Source organism: Giraffa tippelskirchi, chromosome 2, assembly GCF_054371585.1.
Source record: "Giraffa tippelskirchi isolate mGirTip1 chromosome 2, T2T-mGirTip1v1.2.pri, whole genome shotgun sequence".
Classification (NCBI taxonomy): Eukaryota; Metazoa; Chordata; class Mammalia; order Artiodactyla; family Giraffidae; genus Giraffa; species Giraffa tippelskirchi.
In genome coordinates this window covers 114,311,198-114,338,753 of record NC_137276.1, presented here as the reverse complement: position 1 = coordinate 114,338,753, position 27,556 = coordinate 114,311,198, and the positions used below count along the sequence as shown (strand labels likewise).

The following is a 27,556-nucleotide window of genomic DNA, read 5'->3' as shown; positions in this document are numbered from 1 at the left end:
CTCTTGAATCAGGAGTCAGCGTCTGTCTCAAGACATATGTTACATCTCTCCAAGTAAGGTCATAAAGTAAAGTTAGTCCCATAAAGGCTTCTATGTATTTTTGAATCCTCAACCACAATTGGGACTGTTTGAATTTCTACTGAGGCTGAGGTGACCCCTCCTGGAAGGGTGCCCTGATTCTCATTTTGTTCAGTTTAAAGCCCCAGATACAGGGGCAAAGTAAGAGGATAAGAGGGAGCTGAAAATTTCACACCCAAATCTGCACAAGTCTGGCATGTCTCACAGAAAAAGAGCAACACATATGGCACTTCTACCCACTTCCCTTGTTTTCTACAGAACCAGTCTAATTGTAAAACAATATTATAATTAAGATTGAAGAAGGAATTCATAGGGCCTGGACTCCATCTTAGGCCTGTTTGTGCTGATCATGTTCAGCCACCTCTCTAATGGACTCTGAACTCTGTGCTTAGTGCCTGTGGAAATGACAATAGAAGGATAAGACCCGCTCCGGACAGGGGAATCTTGAAGATTGTATCCAGGTTACTCATCACCTGAGAGAAAACATACACTGTTCCCCCTACCTCCGGACAGATCCTAAATTTTTTTCTGTAACCTCGAGCTTATTGATTATTGACTGTTTGAAATGTAACCTCAGGCTTATTGACTATTGACTGTTTGAACACATAACACATGAATGATGGGGTTGTAGTGATTGTATTTACCTTTCCTTTGTTTATGTAAGTCACAAGGAAATTGGGTGGTGGGTTCAGACATGTACACATGGGGTATAAATGATTTTCACAAATGCTGGTCGGGGTCCTTGGCTAAGAGGAGACTCTGCCTTGGGCCCGCTGGTGTAATAAACTGCACTTCACTATCTGCATCGTCCTTCTGAGTGAGCTTGTTTCCCGGAAGGCGTGGCTATAACAAGATACTCTTCAAACGGTCAGCATTCCCCTTCTTCCAAAGGATACTGTGGCCATTCAGTATCACAGAAGAAGATCAGGCGTGTCTTTTTTAAACTCTGGGGATCAAATTTGTCCCAGTTTTTTAAAAATACTTTTTAAAGAAGTAGTTCTTGGAACTGCTAGCTCCCATCTATAAGAAAGAAAAAAGCGGCATCCACAGCCATGGCTTTTTTCCACCGGAGGTGTCCCTCCCTGCTTTAGATGGGGGTGGAGACAGACTTTCCAGCGAAGCTTTTCTTTCCTGGTCTGATTTCGTCTGTCCCATACTGACACAGGCACCTTACTCATTCCCATCAGCCCGCTCATTCTACCATTAAGGCAGAGCAGAGATGCATCAGGGGTAGACCTGATGGCATCCCAAATTGATTTCTAGTTCCTTACCACCAAGACATTTGTTTGATTTGCCTTTTTCCTCTGATGCCATCCAGAGTATAACAGAGTAGCTTTCCAGAATATTTCCCAAGCTGAGACTACAAGGAGAAGCTTCCGTGTTCGGTGTGCCCATGCACATGCCTGAGTACAGTCCTGACCACCGTAAAAGTAGTGAGTCATAAAGGGATGAAGAAAAAACCCAAGATGTCCCTTCTGAGTGTCGCCACACCAGTATATATGATAGCAAAAGAGGTGGTGAAGGGGCAGCCAGCTAGGAAAAAGTGATTTTTGTCCTCATTCCCAAATGTGCTCCTAGCAAGTTTGGGTTTCTCATGACTACCAAGTTTGGAGCCTAAGTAAAAGTACACAGTAATGGCATGGATCACAAGTCTGTTGAAAGTCTATGATCCAATAGATTAGGTTAGTAGTTCTAATTCCCCAGGCAGTTATAAAATGGTCAAAGACACCAGGTAAGGTGACTGAGAAAGGAAAGTTTGGTCCACACACTTCACCCATTTCTGGCTGCTCCCCTTGGAGGGATGTTGGGTGTCTCTTGGCATTGGCAAGTTGGTATAAACCCCTGACGAGGCTCCCCTCTTGGGGCTGCCTTCAGTCATTATGAGGCACCACGAAACTGCAGAGCAGGGTTCAATGCTCACTTCGTACTTATTTCTGTACGTATCAGGCTCCCAGTCAGTCACATACACACACACACCGTAGAGTTAGAAAAGTAAAAGGACAAACATGTGTACTAAAAGAACAGGTGAGCTAGAGCTGTGAGTGTCCTTACCTTGTCCTGAAGATCCCGGACAAATCCCCAAGATGATAGCTTACAGTGAATGATGTCGGATTCATGATCTCTGAAGAAGATACATCTTCAGGACCAGGGACCAGCCTTGATCACTCAAGAGCTTTTGTGTAGCAGAGTTTTATTAAAGTATAAAAAGGGACAGAGAAAGCTTCTGACACAGACATCAGAAGGGGGATGGAGAGTGCCCCCCTTCCTCACTAGTCTTAGCAAGGGAGCTATATACTTTTTCAGTTGCTTATTACAGTAAAGCAAAAGAATGTCTCAAGGTTGTAAAGGTCTTACCAGACCCATCCTACAATTTACATTTTAAGATAACGGGATTAGAACTAACAATAGAAAGATCTTACCAGACATACACTTTAAGATGACAGGATTAGTCAGAAGATTCTTAAGAAGGAGAAACATGTCCTCGGGCAGGATACATTGTTATATAATCATTGGTACAGAGTTTAAGGAAAAACATACCCTTGAGCAAGATGAGTTGTTTTGTTGTATAATCATTAGCTCTGGGCTTAGAGAAAAAAAGTTTGTCCTTTTCTCCTTCTTGAAAATCCCAGACCCCTTTCTTCTCCTTGGGGACCCTGGACTTCTTATCAACCTACTTAAGAATTGACTCTCTCAGTATCTGCTATTATTTTAAGGACTTGAGTGAAGGCAGGGCAAAAAGAGGTAATACAGACTTCCCATATAAACAGTCATCCCCTTCCCCCGTGTAGCAGTCAGCTAGCAGTAAAGTCATAGTGCAGCTTGGTTGATGTCATCAGCCTTCTTTTCCAATGCAGCTTTTGGGATACCCAGTTTTGAAATGTAGTTACTGGATTAAAGATATGATTTGGAAATCTTTTAATAGTGAGCATTTTTCCCCCCACATTGCACAGCTTGTGGAATCTTAGTCTTCCCAGGCCATGACAGTGAAAGTGCAGAGTCCTAACCACTGGGCTGCCAGGGAGGTCCCAAGTGGGCATTTTTTAATGGAATGAAGACAGGTTGGTAACATCAGGGATCTCACCATCCCAGGCCTTGACTTAGCTTCTAAATTCCAGTGTAATCCAATTCCATGCACCCTGCTGAAAGCTTGCTGTGTGCCCAGGATTGTGCCCAGGGTATGAAACCTAACAGACCTAGGTCCTGCTGTGGCCCAGCTGTGCTGAAGGTAGGACACATGAACAACTCAGGTTTCAACCTCCAGGCTCACTTGAAGTTCATTGTTTCCAAACTTGGGGAGCTCCATATTCTCTTGGGAATATAGTAAGAGCTATAAGTTTTCTCCCCAGAAAAAAATCAATGTACAGACAAGATATTTGCCTGCCTGTCAGCTTCTCCCCATGCTGGCTTGTAGATCCTAGGACAAAAGTCTCTATTATGCATTCAAGAGAAAAATAGTATATAATTAGCTGGCTAACAGAACTAGCATCAAGTGTCTGCTAATATCAGGCATTTATTTACATCATCTCAATTAATTCTCACAGAAACTTTTTGAAATAAAATCTACTATTGCACCCACTTTATAGACAAGGAAACTGAGAATTAGACCTAATAAATAACTTGACCAAGATTACATGGCTATTCAGTAGCAGAGATAAAACTGGAACCCAGGTATGACAGTCTCCAGACTTAATACTCATGTTGTTAAAAGGGCTGATTAAAACTAAAAGAATTTGGCTGAGCAATAATCAGCCAGGTGCTCTAAGACTGAGAGAGTAGTGAGGGTGGAGATGACATGATGTATAGGTAAGTATACCAGATGGCCTGAATTTGAATCTTGACTTTGCCACTTTGTGACTTTGGTCAAGTCACTTGTTTGTGCATTAGTGTCCCAAGGTATAAGATAAGTTTAATTGCAGTTTTTGTGAGGATTGGATGAAGTTAGTTTATGAAGTAGTTAGAACTGTGTCTGAATTTAATAAGCAATCAATAGATGATAGGTCTCTCTATTAGAGAAAGTAGCATTGAAACATGTATATTATCATATGTGAAACAGATCACCAGTCCAGGTTTGATGCATGAGACAGAGTGCTCAGGGCTGGTGCACTGGGATGACCCTGAGGGATGGGATGAGGAGGGAGGTGGGAGGGGGGTTCAGGATAGGGGACACATGTATACCCATGGCTATGTCAATGTATGGCAAATGTCATACATGTCAATGTATGGCAAAAACCACTACAATAATGCAAAGTAATTAGTCTCCAATTAAGATAAATTAATTAATTAAAAAAAAAAGAAAGCAGCACAGCAGGATGACCCAGGGCCTTGGGGACGAACCCATGCCCATCATGCTGGGCCCTCACTGAAGGGCTAAATACATATTTGACCCTTGTTCTCCCTGTATTTGTAAGTCATGCTGACAACTTTGGGGGAATTACACTGTCTGAGCCTGCTCAGCTGCCATAACAAAATACAATAGATGGAGTGCTTAAACAATAGGAATTTATCTCTCAGAGTTCTAGAGGTTATAAGTCCAAGACCAGGGTCCAGTATGGTGAGATTCTGGGTAGAGCCCTCTTCTTGGCCTGTAGGCTGCCACCTCCTTGCTGTGTCCGCATGTGGTGGAGAAAGAGCTCTAGTGTCTCTTCCTCCTCTCAAAAGGATAACAGTCCTGCCAGATTAGGGCACCCTTATCACTTCCTCACAGGCCCTATCTCTAAATACAGTCATATTGGGGGTTGGGTCTTCAACAAATACATTTGGAGGAGGCACCATTCAGTCCATGGGATATACTTTGACAGTTTTGGAGATCCCAATGTGATGTCCAAGTAGATTCAACTTTCAGCACATCATTGCCCCCCAAAAGTGCACCTCCCAGGCCAGGTAAGCCCAGGAACATTCTTTATTAGTTCCTGGAGTGAATCCCAAGTGGTAGTAGGAATCGTTTGTTTGGCTCTTTGCTTCTCTGTCCTCCATCCCTGCCCCATGGTTTTGATTCTGTTTCAGGTCCTTAGACAAGCTTGCTTCTGGCTCTGATGTGCACATAGCTAATAATGTATTCCTCATTGCAGCAATGATTAGGAGTCTGGCTTTATGGTCTAACCATATAGGAGGATGCTGATCATCTTTCTCTACAACATGAAATACAATGGAGACTTGGGTTAACAGTCTTGTTTGTCTATTTATGAACTCAAGTCAATTACATAAACATTTCATGCACATCATGAAGGAGGTCAGTTCTCTGAGGTATGAACTTGCTCTGCTGTAAACTATTAATACAAACTCTGGAAGTTGGATTACAACAGAGAATGATGGTCTTAGGATGTTGGTAGAAAAGATTTTACCAGAAATGTCTAACAATTGATACCTCAAGGAATAAACTTATAGCTATAGACTTCCAAGTTGATGCTGCTTGGACAACTCTCAGTATGAGATCAAGTCAAAATTTCCAGAACTCTTATTAGTGGTTCCCAACCAGTAAGGATGTGGCATTTGGCAATGTCTGGGGACAATTCTGGTTGTCACAAAGGGGAAAGAGTGCTAGTGGCATCTAGCGAGAAGAGGACAGAGATGCTACTAAACACCCTACAAGGCACAAGACAGTGCCAACAACAATTAATGATCTGTCCCAAAATATCAGTAGTGCCAAGGTTGGGAAACCCTGCTCTAGTGATATGTATCTTGCTTAATTATTGATTAGACATTTTTAAATTATATAAGGAAGTATTGGTGTTAACTTATAAAAATGCAAATGCTTTTTTATTGTGGTAAAATATACATAACTCCAAACTTACCATTTTAAGTGTACAATTCAGTGACATTAAGTACGTTCACATTGCTATGCAACCATCACCACTACTCACCTCCAGAACTTTTTCATCTTCCCAAACTCAAACTCCATTCACCTTAATCAGTAATTCCTCTCTCCTTCCTCCCCCAGACTCTGGCAACAAGCATTCTGCTTTCTGTCTCTATGAATTTTGACTATTCTAAGTACCTCATGTAAGCTGCTCCATAGGGTATTTATCCTTCTGTGACTGACAAATCAATTAGCATAATGTCTCCAAAGTTCATCAATTTTGTAGCATTATTAGAATTTCCTTCCTTTTTAAAGCTTAATAATACCCCACATTTTGTATACCACATTTTGTTCATCCATTCACCTATCAATAGACATTTGGGTTGTTATCATCTTTTGGCTATTGTGAATAATGCTGCTGTGAACATCAGTGTTCAAGTCCCTGCTTTCAATTCTTTTGAATATATAACTAGAGCTGGAATTTCCCCATCATGTGGTAATTCTGTGTTTAATTTTCTACACAGCAGTTTCACCATTTTACAGTCCCACCAGTGATACACAAAGATTCCAGTTTCTCCACATCTTTGCCAATACTTCTAATGGGTGAAAAGTGATATCACATAGGGGTTTTGATTTGTATTTCCCTACCGGTTAGTGATGTAGAGCATCTTTTCACGTGCTTATTGGCCTTTGTACATCCTCTTTGGAGAAACAACTATTTAAGTATTTTGCCCATTTTTAAATCAGGTTGTTTTAATTGTTGTTGTTAAGTTGCAGGAATTCTTTATCATTCTGAACATTAACCCCTTATCAGATCTATGGTTTGTGTATATTTTCTCCCAGTCTGTGGGTTGCCTTTTCCCTCTGTTGACAGTGTACTTTGAAATGCACAAAACTAAATTTTGATTCAGTTCAGTTCAGTTCAGTCACTCAGTCGTGTCCAACTCTTTGCAACCCCATGAATTACAGCATGCCAGGCCTCCCTGTCCATCACCAACTCCCGGAGTCTAACCAAACCTATGCCCATCGAGTCGGTGATGCCATGCAACCATCTCATCCTCTGTCGTCCCTTTCTCCTCCTGCCCCCAATCCTTCCCAGCATTAGGGTCTTTTTCAATGAGTCAATACTTCGCGTGAGGTGGCCAAAGTATTGGAGTTTCAGCTTCAGCATCAGTCCTTCCAATGAACACCCAGGACTGATCTCCTTTAGGATGGACTGGTTGGATCTCCTTGCAGTCCAAGGGACTCTCAAGAGTCTTCTCCAACACCACAGTTCAAAAGCATCAATTCTCTGGTGCTCAGCTTTCTTCACCGTCCAACTCTCACATCCATACATGACCACTGGAAAAACCATAGTCTTGACTAGAAGGACCTCTGTTGGCAAAGCAATGTCTCTGCTTTTAAATATGCTATCTAGGTTGGTCATAACTTTCCTTCTAAGGAGTAAGCGTCCTTTAATTTCATGGCTGCAATCACCATCTGCAGTAATTTTGGAGCCCAAAAATCAAAGTCTGCCACTGTTTCCACTGTTTCCCCATCTATTTCCCATGAAGTGATGGGACCACATGCCATGATCTTAGTTTTCTGAACGTTGAGCTTTAAGCCAACTTTTTCACTCTCCTCTTTCACTTTCATCAAGAGGATCTTTAGTTTTTCTTCACTTTCTGCCCTAAGGATGGTGTCATCTGCATATGTGAGGTTATTGATATTTCTCCCAGCAATCTTGATTCCAGCTTGTGCTCCTTCCAGCCCAGGGTTTCTCATGATGTACTCTGCATATAAGTTAAATAAGCAGGGTGACAATATACAGCCTTGACGTACTCCTTTTCCTATTTGGAACAGTCTGTTGTTCCATGTCCAGTTCTAACTGTTGCTTCCTGCATACAGGTTTCTCAAGAGACAGGTCAGATGGTCTGGCATGCCCATCTCTTTCAGAATTTTCCACAGTTTATTGTGATCCACACAGTCAAAGGCTTTGGCATAGTCGGTAAAGCAGAAATAGATGTTTTTCTGGAACTCTCTTGCTTTTTCAATGATCCAGCAGATGTTGGCAATTTGATCTCTGGTTCCTCTGCCTTTTCTAAAAGCAGCTTGAACATCTGGAAGTTCACGGATCACAGATTGCTGAAGCCTGGCTTGGAGAATTTTGAGCATTACTTTACTAGCGTGTGAGATGAATGTAATTGTGCAGTAGTTCGAGCATTTTTTGGCATTGCCTTTCTTTGGGATTGGAATGAAAACTGACGTTTTCCAGTCCTGTGGCCACTGCTGAGTTTTCCAAATTTGCTGGCATATCAAGTGCAGCACTTTCACAGCATCACCTCTGAGGATTTGAAATAGCTCAACTGGAATTCCATCACCTCCACTAGCTTTGTTCATAGTGATGCTTTCTAAGACCCACTTGACTTCACATTCCAGGATGTCTGGCTCTAGGTGAGTGATCACATCATCGTGATTATCTGGGTCATGAAGATCTTTTTTGTACAGTTCTTCTGTGTATTCTTGCCACCTCTTCTTAATATCTTCTGCTTCTGTTAGGTCCATACCATTTCTGTCCTTTATTGAGCCCATCTTTGCATGAAATGTTCCCTTGGTATCTCTAATTTTCTTGAAGATGTCTCTAGTCTTTCCCATTCTGTGGTTTTCTCTATTTATTTGCATTGATCGCTGAGGAAGTCTTTCTTATCTCTCCTTCTATTCTTTGGAACTCTGCATTCAAGTGGGAATATCTTTCCTTTTCTCCTTTGCTTTTTGCTTCTCTTCTTTTCCTAGCTATTTGTAAGGCCTCTTCAGACAGCCATTTTGCTTTTTTGCATTTCCTTTCCATGGGAATGGTCTTAATCCCTGTCTCCTGTACAATATCACAAACCTCCATCCATAGTTCATCAGGCACTCTGTCTATCAGATCTAGTCCCTTAAATCTATTTGTCACTTCCACTGTATAATCGTAAGGGATTTGATTTAGGTCATACCTGAATGATCTAGTGGTTTTCCCTACTTTCTTCAATTTAAGTCTGAATTTGGTAACAAGGAGTTGATCTGAGCCACAGTCCGCTCCCAGTCTTGTTTTTGCTGACTGTAAAGAGCTTTTCCATCTTTGGCTGCAAAGACTATAATCAATCTGATTTCAGTGTTGACCATCTGGTGATGTCCACGTGTAGAGTCTTTTCTTGTGTTGTTGGAAGAGGGTGTTTGCCATTACCAATGCGTTCTCTTGGCAAAACTCTATTAGCCTTTCCCTGCTTCATTCTGTACTCCAAGGCCAAATTTGCCTGTTACTCCAGATGTTTCCTGACTGCCTACTTTTGCATTCCAGTCCCCTATAATGAAAAGGATATCTTTTTTGGGTGTTAGTTCTAAAAGGTCTTGCAGGTCTGCAAATTTTGATTAAGTCTAATTTATGTATGTTTTCTTTTGTTGCTGTGCTTTCTGTGGCATAGCCAAGAAATTATTGCCAAAGCTAATGTTCTGAAGCTTTTTCCTGTTTTCTTCTGAGAGTATTATACTTTTAGCTCTTACAGTTATGTCTGTGATCCATTTTGAGTAGATTTTTTGTATATGTTGTAAGGTAAGAGTACAACTTCACTCTTTTGCATAAGGATATTCAGTTTTCTCAGCACAATTTGTTGAGGAGTCTGTCTTTTCTTTATTGAATGGTCTTGGTATCCTTGCGCAAAGGTTTATTTATGTGAAAAGATTTGTTTGGGAGCTCTCTATTCTATTTGTATATGTGTATGTCTTTATGCTAGTATTTCACTTTTTTTAAAAATTACTGTAGCTTTCTAATAAGCTTTGAAATCTGAAATTATGAGTCTTCAACTTTGTTTTCTTTGGCTATTCAGGGTACCTTAAATTTTAAGATAAGTTTTTCTATTTTTGAAAAAACAAATCATTGAGATTTTGATAAGGATTTCACTGAAGCTGCTGATCACTTTGAATAGTATTGCTTCCCAGGTGTAGTAGTAAAGAATTCACCTGTGATGCAGGAGACCGGGGTTCGATTCCTGGGTTGGGAAGATCTCCTGGAGTGAAAAATGGCAACCCACTCTGGTATTCTTGCCCAGAAAGTTCCGTGGACAGAGGAGACTGGTGGGCTACAGTCCATGGAGTTGCAAAGATTTGGACACAACCGAGCATGCACACATTGGATAGAATTGGCATTTTACAACATAAAATCTTTTCAATCTGTGAACAAATTATGTCTTCCCATTTTTTAGTGTATTCTTTAATTTCTTTTAAGCAATGTTTCACAGTTTTCAGGGTAGAAGACTTTTGCCTCCTTGATTGTTTATTTCTAAGTATTTTATTTTTTCTGATGCTATTATAAATGGAATTGTTTTCTTCATTTCCTCTTTGGATTGTCATTGTTTTTGTATAGAAATCCAACTGATTTTTGTACAATGATTTTGTATCCTGCAACTTTGCTGAATTCATTTATTAGTTCCGACAAGTTTTATGTATAATCTTTAGGGTTTTCTACATATATGATCATGCCATCTGTGAACAGAGATAATTTTATTTCTTCAAGAAATTGCAAAAGATGAGCATCCTTTTCTTGTTCCTGGTCTTAACAAAAACAGCTTTCAGTCTTTCACCATTGCATATGAAGGTTTTCTTATGTGGTCTTTATTATGTTGAGGAAATTTCCTAGTTTACTGACTCTTTTTTTTTTTATCATAAAACGGTGTTGAATTTTGTAAAAAAAAAAAATCTCTGAATCAATTAAGATAATCAAGTGATTTGTTTCTTTCGTTCTATTAATATTTATTACATTAATTGATTTCCGGATGTTGAATCATCATTGAATTCTGAGAGTAAATCCCACCTGGTCCCAGTGTATAACCCTTTTATTACACTGCTAAATTCAATTTGCTAATTGAGGATTTTTACATCATATTCAAAAGTGAAGATGTGTAGTTTTCTTTTCTGGTAATATTTTTGTCTGGCTTTGGTATCAGGGACATGCTGGTTTCATAGAACAAGTTAGAAAGTGTTTCCTTCTCTTCAATAGTTTAGAAGAATTTGAGAAAGAGTGGTAGAAATCCCAAGAGAAACAATCTGATCCAGGGCTTTTCCGTGTTGGGAAATTTTTAATTATTGATGCAATGTCCTTACTAGTTAGAGGCCTCTCTAGATATTCTATTTCTTCATGATTCAATCTTGGTAGGTTGTGCGTTTCTAGGAATTTGTAAATCTCATCTAGGCTATTTGTTTGTTGGCCAGCAAATGTTCCTACTACTTTCTTATGTTTCTTCTTATTATATTTCTATAAAATAAGTAGTAATGGCTCCATTTTCATTTCTGTTTGTAGTAATTTGACTTTTCTTCTCTTCCTTTTTCCCCCTAATCAATTTAGCTAAAGACTTCTAAATTTCATTAATCTTTTTCAAGAACCAAATTTTGGTTTCACTGATTTTTTTCCATTGTTTTTCTATTCTCTGTCTCATTTGTCTCCACTCTAACCTTTTTCTTTCCTTTTGCTAGCTTAGGGCTTTTCTTCTTTTTCTCAATTGTAAATTTATGTTGTTGAATTGAAGTCCTTCTTTTTAAAAGTGTTTACAACTGCAGATTTCCCTCTTAGGACAGTTTCTGCTACCTTACTTAAGTATTGACCTAACATAATTATGTTTTGTTTTCATTTTCATTTGTTGCAAGATATTTTTCTAATTTAGCTTATAATTTTTTCTTTGACTTATTGGCTGTTTAAGAGCATTGTTTAATTTCCATATATTTGTATATTTTCCAGTTTTCATTTTGTTATTGACTTCTAGTTTTATTCCATTGTAATCAGAAAAGATATTTTATATGTGATTTAACAGAAATAGGTGTAATTTTACTAATATCACTCACAAATTATTGTTATCTAAAGAACTTTGCCCTATAGAGATGCAAATGATTTATAGCTTATAGAAAATTAAACTCCAACAGTTACTATTCCTCTATGGAACATTAACCAATTTGTATGGAATTTTATAATCTTCTTCCAGCATTCTTTCTGTACTTATAAATACTTCTGTATCTCCCATAACCCTTTGAACTAGCTCTCTCAGCTTACTGGTTTCTTTAGTCACGAGTTAAATAAATCTTTGGCATGTGTTTAATCTAATAAATAAATAACTCTAACAGAAAATTGGAATATAATTAGATAAAATAAAAATGTTTATCAAAGACAGGTGTAACTTGTTCATATTTGGTGAAGAAGAAAATCTGCAGAAAGAAATGGGCTAAAAGAGGGGTAAATGAGACCTCCTGCACAGGCAGAGGTCTTACCTTTTGGAGCCAGAGTGCTGTCCATTTTCTGAGCCTGGAGAGATGACAAAAGTGGTGTGTGAAAGGGAATTGAGTGACAGTGACAAATCAACTGTAGATTCTGGGGCCACTGATATTGTTTCACATCTCATCATGCTTCTTTTTAGAACCCAGGGAATTGGCAACCATGCCCAAAATAATAATACTGGTCAGAAGCCAGATTAAGTCTCTCCACAACCCTATCCAGCCTGTGCTGCTGGTGTATGTAACATGTAACATGCCATGACCCTCGGCCAGTAGAGAAGACATGGCTAAAACATGGTAATGTAAAATATGTCAACATTAACACTGGATTCTCCAAGCACAATAGCAGGTGTTCAAAAAAATGCATTTACTGTGGGTGATGCAGTTGACTCTGTTTCGTCTCAAATAGAAAACAATTTTTTGTTGTTTTTTTTTTTTAAAGAAGACTGTTATTTCCAAGCATATCTAAAAGAAAACATTTCTGCATATGTAGTAAGAATTTTAACATTAACCAAAAGGAGGGTTGACCTTAGCCCCCATCCCATGGTGGGTAATTTCCAAGCCCTTGGAATGCCATACCTGGTGAGTGTCTTTGTTGACCTGGAGTTTTGGACTGCACCAGAATATCTAACAATGTGTTGATGTGGGGGCTTCTGAGTCATGCAGTAATCAGCTCAACCTCCAGAAGGTCTGGAGACTGAGGTCAATCACATGGACAGCTGACCATGGAGCCCCACTAAAGGCTTTGGATACCAAGACTTGGGTGTGTGTCCCTGGTTGACAATATTCCCCTCATACAGCCTCACATCATTGCTGAGAGGAGTTAGCACCATCCTTGTCTCCATGGGGGAGGAGGCTGGAAGGCTTGAGTTGGAAGCCCACCACCCTCCAAGGCTCTTCCCATACACTGATCCAATTATCTGATTTCAATCTACATCCTTTTGCTGTTATAAACTGTAACTATGAGTGTATCAGTCTTCAATGAGTTCTACCAGTCCTTCTACAAAATAACTAGGGTAAATAGCTCTAATAGAAAATTAGAATATAACTAGGTCAAATAAAAATATTTATTAAAGACAAAAGTAAATTGTTCATATTTGGAGAAGGGGAAAATCTGCAGAAAGAATAGGCTAAAAGTGGGTAAAAGAGACCTCATGCACAGGCAGAAGTCTTAACTTTGAGAGCCAGAGTGTTGCCCATTTTTTGAGCCTGGAGAGAAGGAGAAAATGGTACATGAAAGGGAATTGAGGTCACCTAAGGATGGACTTTGCGGAGTCTCAAATTTGCAATTGGTGTCAAAAGGGAAGGTGGTTTTGTGGGCTGTGCTCCTTAACTTCTCACTTCATTGTTGTTTAGTTGCTAAGTCATATCCGACTCTTTTGTGACCCCCATGGAGTATAGTCGGCCAGGTTCCTCTATCTATGGTATTTCCCAGGCAAGAATACTATTGTGGGTTGCCATTTCCTTCTCCAGAGATTCTGTCCCACCTAGGGATCAAACATGCATCTCTGCACATCTGCATTGGCAGGCAGATTCTTGACCACTGAGTCATCAGGGAAGCCCAACTTGTGACTACTGGAGATTAAACACAAGGACACAGGTCATCAAGAAATCCTGATGATAAAGCATAAAAAGTACAAAAAAAGTATCAGAAGAGCCTTCTGATCAAGGTTGCAATGTTAAATTAGACTCTCTGTTGGTGGGATTTGGGGCAGTGGGGGTGGGATTAGGTATAGCAAGTTTTCCCTCACGGGTCCCCTAAAACTTAGAGGCTGCTTAGATATTGGTTACTCCACATCCCATTAGTCTTAAAAACTGAGAGCACATTATAGGGAATATACTATGCACAGGCCTGTACTATAATTAATAGGGCCTCTTTGAAAAATAAAAATGAATTTCTCATCACTCCCAGGCGAAGGGCTGGGAGCAGTAAAAAGTATATCGTGGAAAAGACGTCTTGAAAACAAAATGTTGAAGTACTAATATGACTGATGGAAAACCATTAGTGACTGCCCCCATAACCAGAGCCTTGAGGGAGTTGCTGAGAAAGGGCATCACTAGCCGAAGAGCTAAACAAAGTCATGAAAGGTCTGAAGTTTTGACATTGAGGACTGTGCATTGTATATCTTTATCCAAGACCTGAGATTGTAAAGAACAGATATCTCTAGAGCATGAATAAGGAAATAGAAGTTAACAATAAAAGTCATGCAGGGATTAGGATCTGGGCTTTTGCCTGTGAATGGCATCAGCCCCCTGATCCTCACTTTATTTCTGAGTCGTATTTTTCCTTAGTCTTCTGCGGCACCGCTCCCTCTGGTCGGTTCGTTGTTGGGCTGGTCCTGACACACATTTATAAGGTCCTAGTGAAGATTTATAAGGTACTAGTGAGCGTCCCACAAGGTCACACCCTTACTGACAGAGCTGCAGAATTAAATCCTTTAGTTGGCTATTCACATGGAAGAAGAGGACTTCTGTGGTGGTCCAGTGGTTAAGACTCTGCACTTCCACTGCAAGGGCCATGGATTTGATTACTGGTTAGGGAAGTTCTGCATGCTCCAAGGTGCAGCCAAAAAAAAAATCCACTTCCCTTCACTCCCACATGGAGGAAGATACATTACATTCTGTGAGAGCCACCTGTTATAAACCACAAAGGTGACTCTGAAGAAAACTGTTGTCTATGATTCTCAGTAAAGATGTTTCAAAATATAATTTAGATGTGCAAGATGTTAAAACAGCAACAAAAGCACAGCACAAGTTCCTGAGACCAATGGCAAGCATTATCCTTCATCCCTCACTGTGATGTTGAAATGTACTATGTAATACTCATCAGTTCTGCTGTGTGACACCTCTCTCTGCAATGGACAGCTTGCCGGAAAGTCTCCTCTTGCTCTTTCCTTTTCCTGTATAGACACGTTGTCTCCTTAAAATGGAAAGATGCATACAGAATATAGTGTAGAAGGACAACAATGACTCATGAATGCTTCATGATTCATTTATTGGAGACCTGGGACTCAGATTTCACCTCATGATGAAGAACTTTCTGACAAATTAAAATGGGCCAGAAATGTGATTGCCTGCTCTATCAAGTAGACTATGGAAGACCCTTGTTGGGACTCAAGCACTAATGGAAGTGAAGTGAAGTCACTCAGTCATGTCCAACTCTTTGCGACCCCATGACACCCTGTCAAGCTCCTCTGTCCATGGGATTTTCCAAGCAAGAATACTGGAGTGGGTTGCCATTTCCTTCTCCAGGGGATCTTCCCAACCAGGGATTGAACCCAGGTCTCCTGCATTGCAGGAGCACTAATGGAGAATAAACTATATCAGCAGAGTCACTTAGCCATTAGGAGCAAGGGCTTCGCAGTCAGACAGACCTGGACTGAGAGACCAGCTTCCCCACCTATCTCCACTGTGCCCCAGGGGAGCCACCTGCTTATGTAACCTCAGCTTTTGAACCTGAAAAATGGGAATGGTAGCAACACCTCTGTCACAGAGTTGTTGGAATATTTCAGCACTGGGAGATTCACAAGACTTCTTCTTCTTCTTCTTTTTTTTTTTCCTATTTTATTTTATTTTTGTTTGTTTGTGTTTTTTAAAATTAGTTTATTTATCTATTTTTTAACTTTACAATATTGTATTTGGTTTGCCATACATTGACATGAATCAACCGTTTACCTCAGACTGGGACTTGAACCCCTGTGCCATGGAATTCAAACCCAGCCAAAAGCCACAATTTTCCAACTGAGATCACAGACCTGGTTTCAGGACCAAATGAAGCTCAAGTTCTTGATGTCTTATCACAGAAATAATTCAGTGAGAGACAAAGTGATAGCTAAGAAGTGGATTTAATCAGAGAGAAACACACTCCACTGACAGAGCATGGGCCATCTCAGAAGATGAGTGCAGCCTTGAAATGTGGTGTGGTTAGCTTTGATGGACTGGGTAATTCCATAGGCTAATTTCAGTTCAGTTCAGTCGCTCAGTCATGTCCGAATCTTTGCGACCCCATGAATTGCAGCACGCCAGGCCTCTCTGTCCATCACCAACTCCCGGAGTCTAACCAAACCCATGTCCATTGAGTCGGTGAAGCCATCCAACCATCTCATCCTCTGTCGTCCCCTTCTCCTCCTGCCCCCAATCCTACCCAGCATCAGGGTCTTTTCCAATGAGTCAACCCTTCGCATGAGATGGCCAAATTATTGGAGTTTCAGCTTCAACATCAGACCTTCCAATGAACACCCAGGATTGATCTCTTTTAGGATGGATTGATTGGATCTCCTTGCAGTCCAAGGGACTCTCAAGAGTCTTCTCCAACACCACAGTTCAAAAGCATCAATTCTGCAGTGATCAGCTTTCTTCACCATCCAGCTCTCACACCCATACATGACCACTGGAAAAACCATAGCCTTGACTAGACAGACTTTTGTTGGCAAAGTTATGTCTCTGCTTTTAAATATGCTATTTAGGTTGGCCATAACCTTCCTTCCAAGGAGTAGGCGTCTTTTAATTTCATGGCTGCAGTCACCACCAGCAGTGATTCTGGAGCCCAAAAAAATAAAGTCTGACACTGTTTCCACAGTTTCCCCATCTATTTCCCATGAAGTGATGGGACCACATGCCATGATCTTAGTTTTCTGAACGTTGAGCTTTAAGCCAACTTTTTCACTCTCCTCTTTCACCTTCATCAAGAGGCTTTTTAGTTCTTCTTCACTTTCTGCCGTAAGGGTGGTGTCATCTGCATATCTGAGGTTATTGATATTTCTCCCAGCAATTTTGATTCCAGCTTGTGTTTCTTCCAGCCCAGCGTTTCTCATGATGTACTCTGCATAGAAGTTAAATAAGCAGGGTGACAATATACAGCCTTGACGTACTCCTTTTCCTATTTGGAACCAGTTTGTTGTTCCATGTCCAGTTGTAACTGTTGCTTCCTGACCTGCATACAGGTTTCTCAAGAGACAGATCAGATGGTCTGGTATTCCCATCTCTTTCAGAATTTTCCACAGGTTATTCTGATCCACACAGTCAAAGGCTTTGGCATAGTCAATAAAGCAGAAATAGATGTTTTTCTGGAACTCTCTTGCTTTTTCGATGATCCAGCGGATATTGGCAATTTGATCTCTGGTTCCTCTGCCTTTTCTAAAACCAGCTTAAACATCTGGAAGTTCACGGTTCACGTATTGCTGAAGCATGGCTTGGACAATTTTGAGCATTACTTTAATAGCATGTGAGATGAGTGCAATTGTGCGGTAGTTTGAGCATTCTTTGGCGTTGCCTTTCTTTGGGATTGGAACGAAAATTGACCTCTTCCAGTCCTGTGGCCACTGCTGAGTTTTCCAAATTTGCTGGCATATCGAGTGCAGCACTTTCACAGCATCACCTTTGAGGATTTGAAATAGCTCAACTGGAATTTCATCACCTCCACTAGCTTTGTTCGTGGTGATGCTTTCTAAGGCCCACTTGACTTCACATTCCAGGATGTCTGGCTCTAGGTGAGTGTGAGTGATCACACCATCGTGATTATCTGGGTCGTGAAGATCTTTTTTGTACAGTTCTTCTGTGTATTCTTGCCATCTCTTCTTAATATCTTCTGCTTCTGTTAGGTCCATACCATTTCTGTCCTTTATCAAGCCTATCTTTGCATGAAATGTTCCCTTGGTATCTCTAATTTTCTTGAAGAGATCTCTAGTCTTTCCCAATCGGTTGTTTTCCTCTATTTGTTTGCACTGATCTCTGAGGAAGGCTTTCTTATCTCTCCTTGCTATTCTTTGGAACTCTGCATTCAGATGGGAATATCTTTCCTTTTCTCCTTTGCTTTTCGCTTCTCTTCTCTTCCCAGCTATCTGTAAGGCCTCCTCAAACAACCATTTTGCTTTTTTGCATTTCTTCTCCATGGGGATTGTCTTGATCCCTGTCTCCTGTACAATGTCACGAACCTCTGTCCATAGTTCATCAGGCACTGTGTCTATCAGGTCTAGTCCCTTAAATCTATTTGTCACCTCCACTGTATACTCATAAGGGATTTGATCTAGGTCATACCTGAATGGCCTGGTGGTTTTCCCTACTTTCTTCAATTTGAGTCTGAATTTGGCAATAAGCAATTCATGATCTGAGCCACAGTCTGCTCCTGGTCTTGTTTTTGCTGACTGTATAGAGCTTCTCCATCTTTGGCTGCAAAGAATATAATCAGTCTGATTTCTGTGTTGACCATCTGGTGACGTCCACGTGTAGAGTCTTCTCTTGTGTTGTTGGAATAGGGAGTTTGCTATTACCAGTGCATTCTCGTGGCAAAACTCTATTAACCTTTGCCCTGCTTCATTCTGTACTCCTAGGCCAAACTTGCCTGTTACGCCAGGTGTTTCTTGACTTCCTACTTTTGCATTCCAGTCCCCTATAATGAAAAGGACATCTTTTTGGGGTGTTAGTTCTAGAAGATCTTGTAGGTCTTCATAGAACCGTTCAACTTCAACTTCTTCAGCGTTACTGGTCAGGGCATAGACTTGGATTACCGTGATATTGAATGGTTTGCCTTGGAAACGAACAGAGATCATTCTACCGTTTTTGAGATTGCATCCAAGTACTGCATTTTGGACTCTTTTGTTGACCATGATGGCTACTCCATTTCTTCTAAGGGATTCTTGCCCACAGTAGTAGATATAATGGTCATCTGAGTTAAATTCACCCATCCCAGTCCATCTTAGTTTGCTGATTCCTAGCATGTTGATGTTCACTCTTGCCATCTCCTGTTTGACCACTTCCAATTTGCCTTGATTCATGGACCTAACATTCCAGGTTCCTATGCAATATCACTCTTTACAGCATCGGACTTTGTGTCTATCACCAGTCACATCCACAGTTGAGTATCGTTTTTTCTTTGGCTCCATCCCATCATTCTTTCTTGAGTTATTTCTCCACTGATCTCCATTAGCATATTGGGCACCTACTGACCTGGGGAGTTCATCTTTCAGTGTCCTATCTTTTTGCCTTTTCATACTGTTCATGGGGTTCTCAAGGCAAGAATACTGAAGTGGTTTGCCATGCCCTTCTCCAGTGGACCACATTCTGTCAGACCTCTCCACCATGACCCATCCGTCTTGGATAGCCCCACACGGCATGGCTTAGTTTCATTGAGATAGACAAGGCTGTGGTCCGTGTGATCAGATTAGCTTAGTTTTCTGTAATTTTAGTTTCAGTGTGTCTGCCCTCTGATGCCCTCTCGCAACACCTACCGTCTTATTTGGATTTCTCTTACCTTGAGCCTTGGGTAATTCCTCTCGCCGCCGCCGCTGGCCCCCAGCCCCCAGCCGGCCGCCGCCCTCGGCCCCTGGCCACCGGCCCCCTGCCCCGCCTAGCTCCTGTCAGCCGCCACCCCCGGCCGGCCTAGCCCCTCTCAGCCGCCGCCCCCGGCCCCCAGCCCCCAGCCCCTGGCCCGGTCTAGGCCCTGTCAGCCGCCGCCCCCGGCCCCCGGCCCGGCCTAGCGCCTCTCAGCCACGCTTCTGCACCACGCCGTCGCAGCCGCCTCGCTTCTGTGCCGAGCCGTCATTTGTGGGGGGATTATTCCAACTATTTTGGGGAAGGGCTGGAGATTTCCAGGGGTTGGGCCACCACCCAATTTTTGGTCTTTGATGGTCAACCTTTGAACTGTCATCGATCCTCTGGGTGTGTCATTTAGCTTGCTGATGAGTTATAATGAATGTATACTGAGGATCAAGGTCTAGTCAAGTTGACTTGTCTGACATCTTGGACCCATTTGGTTCTAATCAGTTTATATTGTGCCCTCTGGCTATGTCGTTCTTTCAAATCTTGTGCCCTGCCCCCTTCCCTTCTGTTTCACTTTCATAAATGCTAGGAAATTTCATTGATTTTGTGCCTTTTGAAAAAAGAGCAGAAGCATTTCAGTATGGACCATCTGAAGAAGGGCACTTAAACAGTGATACAGACGACACCAAGGTCACAGTCCTCACTCTCTGGAAAAGTAGGGAAGTCTGAGCAGGTTTTTGCTGCCTTTCATCTCATTTGGATAAGATAATAGTCTCTATAAACACTGCCTACTTAGTCAGTGTATTAGATAGAACAGGAAATCACCAGCTTCTCCAATAGACAAACACAAACATCTCAGGATCTAATACTCAGCCAGAATGAAATAATGCTTTTTGCAGTAACATGAGTGGACCTCAAGATTATCACAGTATTACTGAGTCTAAGCTCACTCTGCTCACTGCACAACAAGTCACTGAATTTCCATGAGACTGAGGTGTTGAGGCAAGGAATACAACTTTATTTGAGAAGCCAGCTGACTGAGAAGATGGCAGACTAATGTTTCAAAGTAACCATCTTGTCAAGGCCTGTCTGGATGCCAGGTTCTTTTATAAAATAAGAGAGAGAAGCTGTGAGGAACTAAAGTCAAAAAAGAATACAGAGGGAGAGGTAGTGAGGAAGTAAAAAGGGTCTTCAGTCTTGCAAAACATCTCTGGGAAGGGCCAAGCTTTGAAAAGGGATGTGTTAATCTCTTCTTTTCTGTAGCCATTCACAGGTGGGCAGGGTCAGATTATCTATGAGTTGAACAAAGGCACTTTAACAGTCAAGGTAGAGGGACTGGGTCCCTTGAGGCAGGCCATTATATGATTATAATAACAACAGCAATGACAAGCAAGTCAAAGAAATGGTTCCAACGTGGAGTCAGAGTTGGTTCTTCTCTGCAACAACACTAAATGAAATAAGTCAGATGGAGAAAGACAAATATTATATTGTTTCAGGAAGTGGGGCCCCTTCCAGGGCCCAAGAGTGGGCTCTTGTCTAACACCCAGAAGTGAATTGTCTGAGGAGACACACATGCTGACAAAGCAAGAGATTTTATTGGGAAGGGGCACCCAGGTAGAGAGCAGTAGAGTCAGGGAACCCAGACGAACTGCTCTGCCATGCGGCTAACAGTCTTGGGTTTTATGGTGATGCGATTAGTTTCTGGGTTGTCTTTGGCCAGTCATTCTGACTCAGTCCTTCCTGGTAGCATATGTATTGTTTTCTTCAGCCAAAGTGGATGCCAACGAGAAGGATTCTAGGAGGTGGATGGACATGTGGTGTCTTCCTTTGACCTTTCCCAAATTCTTCTGGGAAAGAAGTGGCTTAATGGTGGCTTATTAGTTCTGTGTTTCTTACCAGAACCTCCTATCATAAAATAACTCAAGCAAATGGTTATGATGGTGCCTGGTCAGGGTGGGCGTTTCAGTCAGTGTGCTTCCCCTAACGACATGATATTGTTAGGTAGTTAGAATAGGAAAAAGGAGTCCAAAGCGGTGGTGGCTAAAAGACGAAGAGAAAAGCCTGCAAAAATGGAACAAAAGAAAATCTGTGGACTGAAGTGAGAACTTTAGGTGAAATAAACATGCCCCTTCTTGGCTAGCCCAATGTGCATAGTGCAGGCTCAAGGCGGGGGGGGGGGGGAGGAGATAAATGTATAAAAGGAGGAAGCCAAGATTGAGGCCTCCCCTTTGGGGATGACCTGACCTCACGCCTTGAGGGTGTACTATCCTTTGTCTGCCGAAAAAAACTCTGAGCTATAACTGAGCTGTAACACTGGCTCCCTCTTTCAAATCTTTGCTGCAGCGAGACAGAACCAAGGAAATTATACACTTCCCTGACATATGGGTGCCGTGCCTCAGATGTAACCTGGCTGAAACAACCTCAGCTCGGCCCCAGCGAGGCAGAGACCAAGCACAGCAGAAGCCCAACTTGGTGAAAGCTCACGTGGTGGAAACTGAGTGTGAAGGAAACCTAGAACAGCAGAAGTGACAAGAAGCCCTGCATGCTGGAAACCAGGACAACAAAAACAAACTTGACAGAAAGCTCAGGCAGCTCAGTCTCAGATTCCAGAAGATCTCCAGTTAAGGTAGGAGGTCCTTGCCCCTATGGCTAGAAGGACATATGGCTAACAATATCTTAATCCCTTTACAGTCTCTCATTTCTTCTTTCCTTGAACCCCCTGTGAACAGGTGAGTTGCAGTGGGTGCAACTGAGGGACTCTGGTAAGGGTTACTCCCCAGTGTGCCCCAAAGGCTCCACTATCTGCTGCACCTTAGTAGCTCTTGCCCAAGCAGGTGAGGGTTCTTCTGTCCTTAACCTCCTTTGTGCAGGGATCAGGCCAATGAAAATTGTGGACACAGATCAGGCATTTAGCAGTTTCTCCAGCAAGTTATGAAAGGGGTTCCTTGGCATGTTTTTCCCACTGCTTTTTCCTCCCGTCCTTCATCTCCTTTCTCCATCTATGCCACTGTTTACAAAGTATTGGGGAGGTCATCATCTTTCCATTCTTAAAGTTGTGCTTGAAACCTTTTACCTGAGATTGGGACTCAAACTCACGTGGCAGGGACTCTTGCTATGTTTAGTCACTCAGTCGTGTCCAACTGAGACTTGAACCTGGCCAAAACCCACGGTACCTGGTTTCAGGACCTAATGAGGCTCAGGTTCTTGATGTCTCATTGCAAAAAGAATTCAGTGCGACACAGCAGTAGATAAGGGGTGGATTTGTTCAGATTCAGAGAGAAGCACAGTCCACAGAGTGTGTGCCATCACAGAGGGTGTATGCAGTGGCTACGAAACGTGGTGTGGTTAGTTTTTGTGAGCTGGCTGATTTCATATGCTAATGAGTGGGAGGATCATCCCAACAATTGAGGAACCATCCACTCCTTGGTCTTTTGACAGTGACTTGGAACTGTCATGGCACCTCTGGGTGTGTCATTTAGCTTGCAGATTAAGGATCAAGGTTTAGTTGAATTTGACTTGTCTGCTGTCAACTACAAACTGGCACTTACGAAGAGCATTGCCAATGACTGAACAACAAAGGCGTTTGCCATCTGCCTCTATGGAGATTGAACCCCATGCTGCTATAGCTGTTGACCTTCAACAACCCCTGAAGGAGTTCAGGGTGGAGTGAGAACCTCTGTGCTCCAGGGAACCTGGTGGGACAGGTCTTTAGACAGTTGGATGTTTTTAGGAACAGATTTTATGATCTCAATCTTTGAGATCTCAATCTTTGAATTTTATGATTTCAATCTCCTCATATCTAGAGAAGCATTAAATCCCTTCATGGTGACATCAGATCCTCATGACTAACAAAAACCCTTTTGTAAAATGAGTGCTTCATAATATTGAACTCTCCCTTCACCAAAACCTTATATATTGACTTTCCCCCATTGCCTCTTTGGAGCAGTCTCTCAGAGCTACCTGAGATGTTGCCTCCCAGGCCACAGACCTCATTTTGCCCCAAATAAAACTTAACTCGCAGCTCTCAAGTTGTACATCTTTTTTAGTCAACACTGCCATCTTGGACTCATTTGATTTTAATCAATTTATGTTATGCCCTTGGGCTATGTCATTCTGTCAAAAGTTGTGTCCTGCCCCCTTCCATCTCATTTCATGCTCTTTTCCTGAGCCCCGTCCAGCCCCACAATGTTGCCTGTACAATATTCTGGAGGGACAACAAGAAAATAGTTGGCCCTTGGGAAGGAAATACTGTATAATGTCCAATCCTCCTAGAGATTCAGGCCTTCATCTTCCATGTTTCCTACAACATGTGTGTCAACAGCACCTCTCAGTGAACTTGCTAGGGTGGGTGACAGGCCCACAATGCCTGCTAGAAGTCCATCTGTTGGTGGCATCCCTTCAAGGGCAACTGAGCTTCCAAGGACAATGTTTGCCACTTTGGGAGTTAGCTCTGTAGGCCATATGGGCCCAAACCCTTACCACCCTTCTCCTAAAGCTACAAACATATCCCCTGGATCAAATCTCCACTCCACTTTTATGGAACATCTGGTCTGTTGTCTCTTATCATTTTGTGCTTAAGCCACTTACTAACTCCTACAACCATGACACTGCCCCCTCTGTAGGCAACACCACTCCACCCAGCCAATTATTAAAATACTCTTAATGCCCGTAACAGGACCAGATAACCCACTCCTTTGTCATTACTTCTGTTATTGCCTAAAATGTGTCTATGACAATGATATGTTTACCAGTGGAAACACTCCAAACTGCTCTTATGGAGGACTAGGGGAAGAAATCAATGACTTACATTCCCTCAGAGCAATAAGAGGATAAGTCTTATAGCTATTTCGCCAGATTCCCAGTCTCAGAACACAGGCTTGGATTGCTTTACATCATGGTATCGATTCCCATCTGCTGTGGACAAACTGGCAATGAGTTAAAATTACAACCCCTTAATCCTACCCAGCACTAGCCACGCTGGAGACCTTGGGGATGCCCAGCTCCAGCCTGGGGATCCCAGGATGTCAACCTGCCTCAATCTGCCTAGGAATCTGGTCCCTGGAAGGTTGTCATGCCTCAACCTGCTCAGAGATCCACCAGTCCAGGGGTCCCAGGAGGTCAACCTGCCTTGACCTGCCTGGGTATTCGATCTCCAGGAGGTTGCCATGCCTCAACCTGCCTAGGGATCTGCACCCTGACCCAGGGATGCCCGGGTCTCAGGTTGCAACAGTACTGAGTAGGATAAGCTTCAGAAAGACTCATGCCTAAGGAAGTCCACCCATGGAAATAGAAGGAGGCCATTAGTTGTGGAACTGTGCCCGGTCTCAGCAATACCTCAGGAGCCCAACAAGAACCCCATTGCCCTTCTGGAAAGGCTAAAAGAGGCCCTCCAAAAGTTTACAAATTTGGACTTATACTCTTACGAGGGACTGGTGATTTTAAAGGACAAATTTCTGTCCTAATGTGCATCATAAAGTTACAACAGCTACAGCAGCAGGACCCTGTTGCCTCTTTAGATGAGATGGTCCAGACAGCCACCAATGCCTTTTATAACAGAGAACAGAAGAGGGAAGCCAAGGCCAAGGAGAGGGAGAGAAGGAAAGAGACAGGCATGTCCAGGTGTTGGCCACCCTCCAGGGAAGCCCTATGGTAAGCCCCAAGTCCTTGAAGGACAAGGCAGAAGGCAAATGCCTAATCTATAGACAGGCAAGACATTGGGCCAAAGAGTGTCCAAACTGTGACAAGTCTCCTACAACAGCTTGCTACAAATGCCATGAATTGGGACATTGGGTGACACTCTGCCCTCGGGACCCAAGAAACTCAAGGTCAAGTGCCAAGCCTTCCCTCAGGATGGTGCAACAGGACTGAAGTGGTTGGCTCCAGCCAGCCCACCTGTCACAGATAACCATCACGGGCTGGAACCAAGGGTGAAACTGGATGTGGCAGGTAGGTCCGAGAATTTCTCTGTTGACACAGGGGCTACCTACTCTGTCCTGACCTGTTCCAGAGCCTTCTCCCCTCAAACTTGTACCATTTTTTATTCATTTTTTAATTAATTTATTTATTTTAGTTGGAGGCTAATTACTTTACAATACTGTAGTGGTTTTTGCCATACACTGATATGAATCAACCATGGGTTTACATGTGTTCCCTATACTGAAACCCCCTCCAACCTCCCTCCCTATCCCATCCCTCTGGGTCATCCCATTGCACCAGCTGCTGCTGTAGCTGTTGCACCCTGAGCACTTGTCTCATGTCATCGGACCTGGACTGGCGTTCTGTTTCACATAGGATAAAATACATGTTTCAATGCTATTCTCTCAGATCGTCCCACCCTCACCTTCTCCCACAGAGTCCATAAGACTGTTCTATGCACTGTGTCTCTTTTTCTTGTCTTGCATAAAAGGTTATCGTTACCATCTTTCAAATTCCATATATATGCATTAGCTGCCGTCTATGGGGTCGCACATAGTCGGACACGACTGAAGCGACTTAGCAGCAGCAGCATACTGTATTGGTGTTTTTCTTTCTGGCTTACTTCACTCTGTATAATAGGCTCCAGTTTCATCCACCTCATTAGAGCTGATTCAAATGCACTCTTTTTAATGGCTGAGCAATATTCCATTGTGTATATGTACCACAGCTTCCTTATCCATTCATCTGCTGATGGGCATCTATGCTGTTTCCATGTCCTGGCTATTATAAACAGTGCTGTGATGAACATTGGGGTACACGTCTCTCTTTCATTTCTGGTTTCCTCGGTGTGTATGCCCAGCAGTGGGATTGCTGGGTCATATGGCAGTTCTATTCCCAGTTTTTTGAGGAATCTCCACGCTGTTCTCCATAGTGGCTGTACTAGTTTGCATTCCCACCAACAGTGTAAGAGGGTTCCCTTTTCTCCACACCCTCTCCAGCATTTATTGCTTGTAGACTTTTGGATAGTAGCCATTCTGATGGGCGTGAAATGGTACCTCATTGTGGTTTTGATTTGCATTTCTCTGATCATGAGTGATCTTGAGCATTTTTTCATGTGTTTGTTAACCATCTGTATGTCTTCTTTGGAGAAATGTCTGTTTAGTTCTTTGGCCCACTCTTTGATTGGGTCGTTTATTTTTCTGGAATTGAGCTGCAGGAGTTGCTTGTATATATTTGAGATTAATTCCTTGTCCGTTGCTTCATTTGCTATTATTTTCTCCCATTCTGAAGGCTGTCTTTTCACCTTGCTTAGAGTTTCCTTTGTTGTGCAAAAGCCTTTAAGCTTAATTAGGTCCCATTTGTTTATTTTTGCTTTTATTTCCAATATTCTGGGAGGTGGGTCATGGAGGATCCTGCTGTGATTTATGTCGGAGAGTGTTTTGCCTATGTTTTCCTCTAGGAGTTTTATAGTTTCTGGTCTTACGTTTAGATATTTAATCCATTTTGAGTTTATTTTTGTGTATGGTGTTAGGAAGTGTTCTAGTTTCATTCTTTTACAAGTGGTTGACCAGTTTTCCCAGCACCACTTTTTAAAGAGATTGTCTTTTCTCCATTGTATACTCTTGCCTCCTTTGTTGAAGATAAGGTGTCCATAGATGAGTGGATTTATCTCTGGGCTTTCTATTTTGTTCCATTGATCTATATTTCTGTCTTTGTGCCAGTACCATACTGTCTTGATGACTGTGGCTTTGTAGTAGAGCCTGAAGTCAGGCAGGTTGATTCCTCCAGTTGCATTCTTCTTTCTCAAGATCACTTTGGCTATTCGAGGTTTTTTGTATTTCTATACAAATTGTGAAATTGTTTGTTCTAGTTCTCTGAAAAATACCATTGGTAGCTTGATAGGGGTGGCATTGAATCTATAGATTGCTTTGGGTAATATACTCCTTTTCACTATATTGATCCTTCCAATCCATGAACACAGTATATTTCTCCATCTATTCGTGTCCTCTTTGATTTCTTTCACCAGTGTTTTATAGTTTTCTATATATAGATCTTTTGTTTCTTTAGGTAGATATATTCCTAAGTATTTTATTCTTTTGTTGCAATGGTGAATGGTATTGTTTCCTTGATTTCTCTTTCTGTTTTCTCATTGTCAGTGTATAGGAATGCAAGGGCTTTCTCTGTGTTAATTTTATATCCTGCAACTTTACTATATTCATTGATTAGCTCTAGTAA

At 42.0% G+C, this 27,556-nt stretch overlaps 1 protein-coding gene across 1 annotated transcript in view; it reads left to right on the top strand.

The window, feature by feature from the left end:
• The window catches only part of LOC145538333 (uncharacterized), a 61,866-nt gene that overhangs the window by 15,541 nt on the left and 18,769 nt on the right, over nt 1-27,556 (top strand). The window contains exon 2 of the mRNA XM_081570287.1: nt 21,749-22,031. Within this exon, the coding sequence (XP_081426413.1) occupies nt 21,749-21,934 (186 nt within the window). The 3' untranslated portion in view covers nt 21,935-22,031. The remainder of the gene's footprint in view (nt 1-21,748; nt 22,032-27,556) is intronic.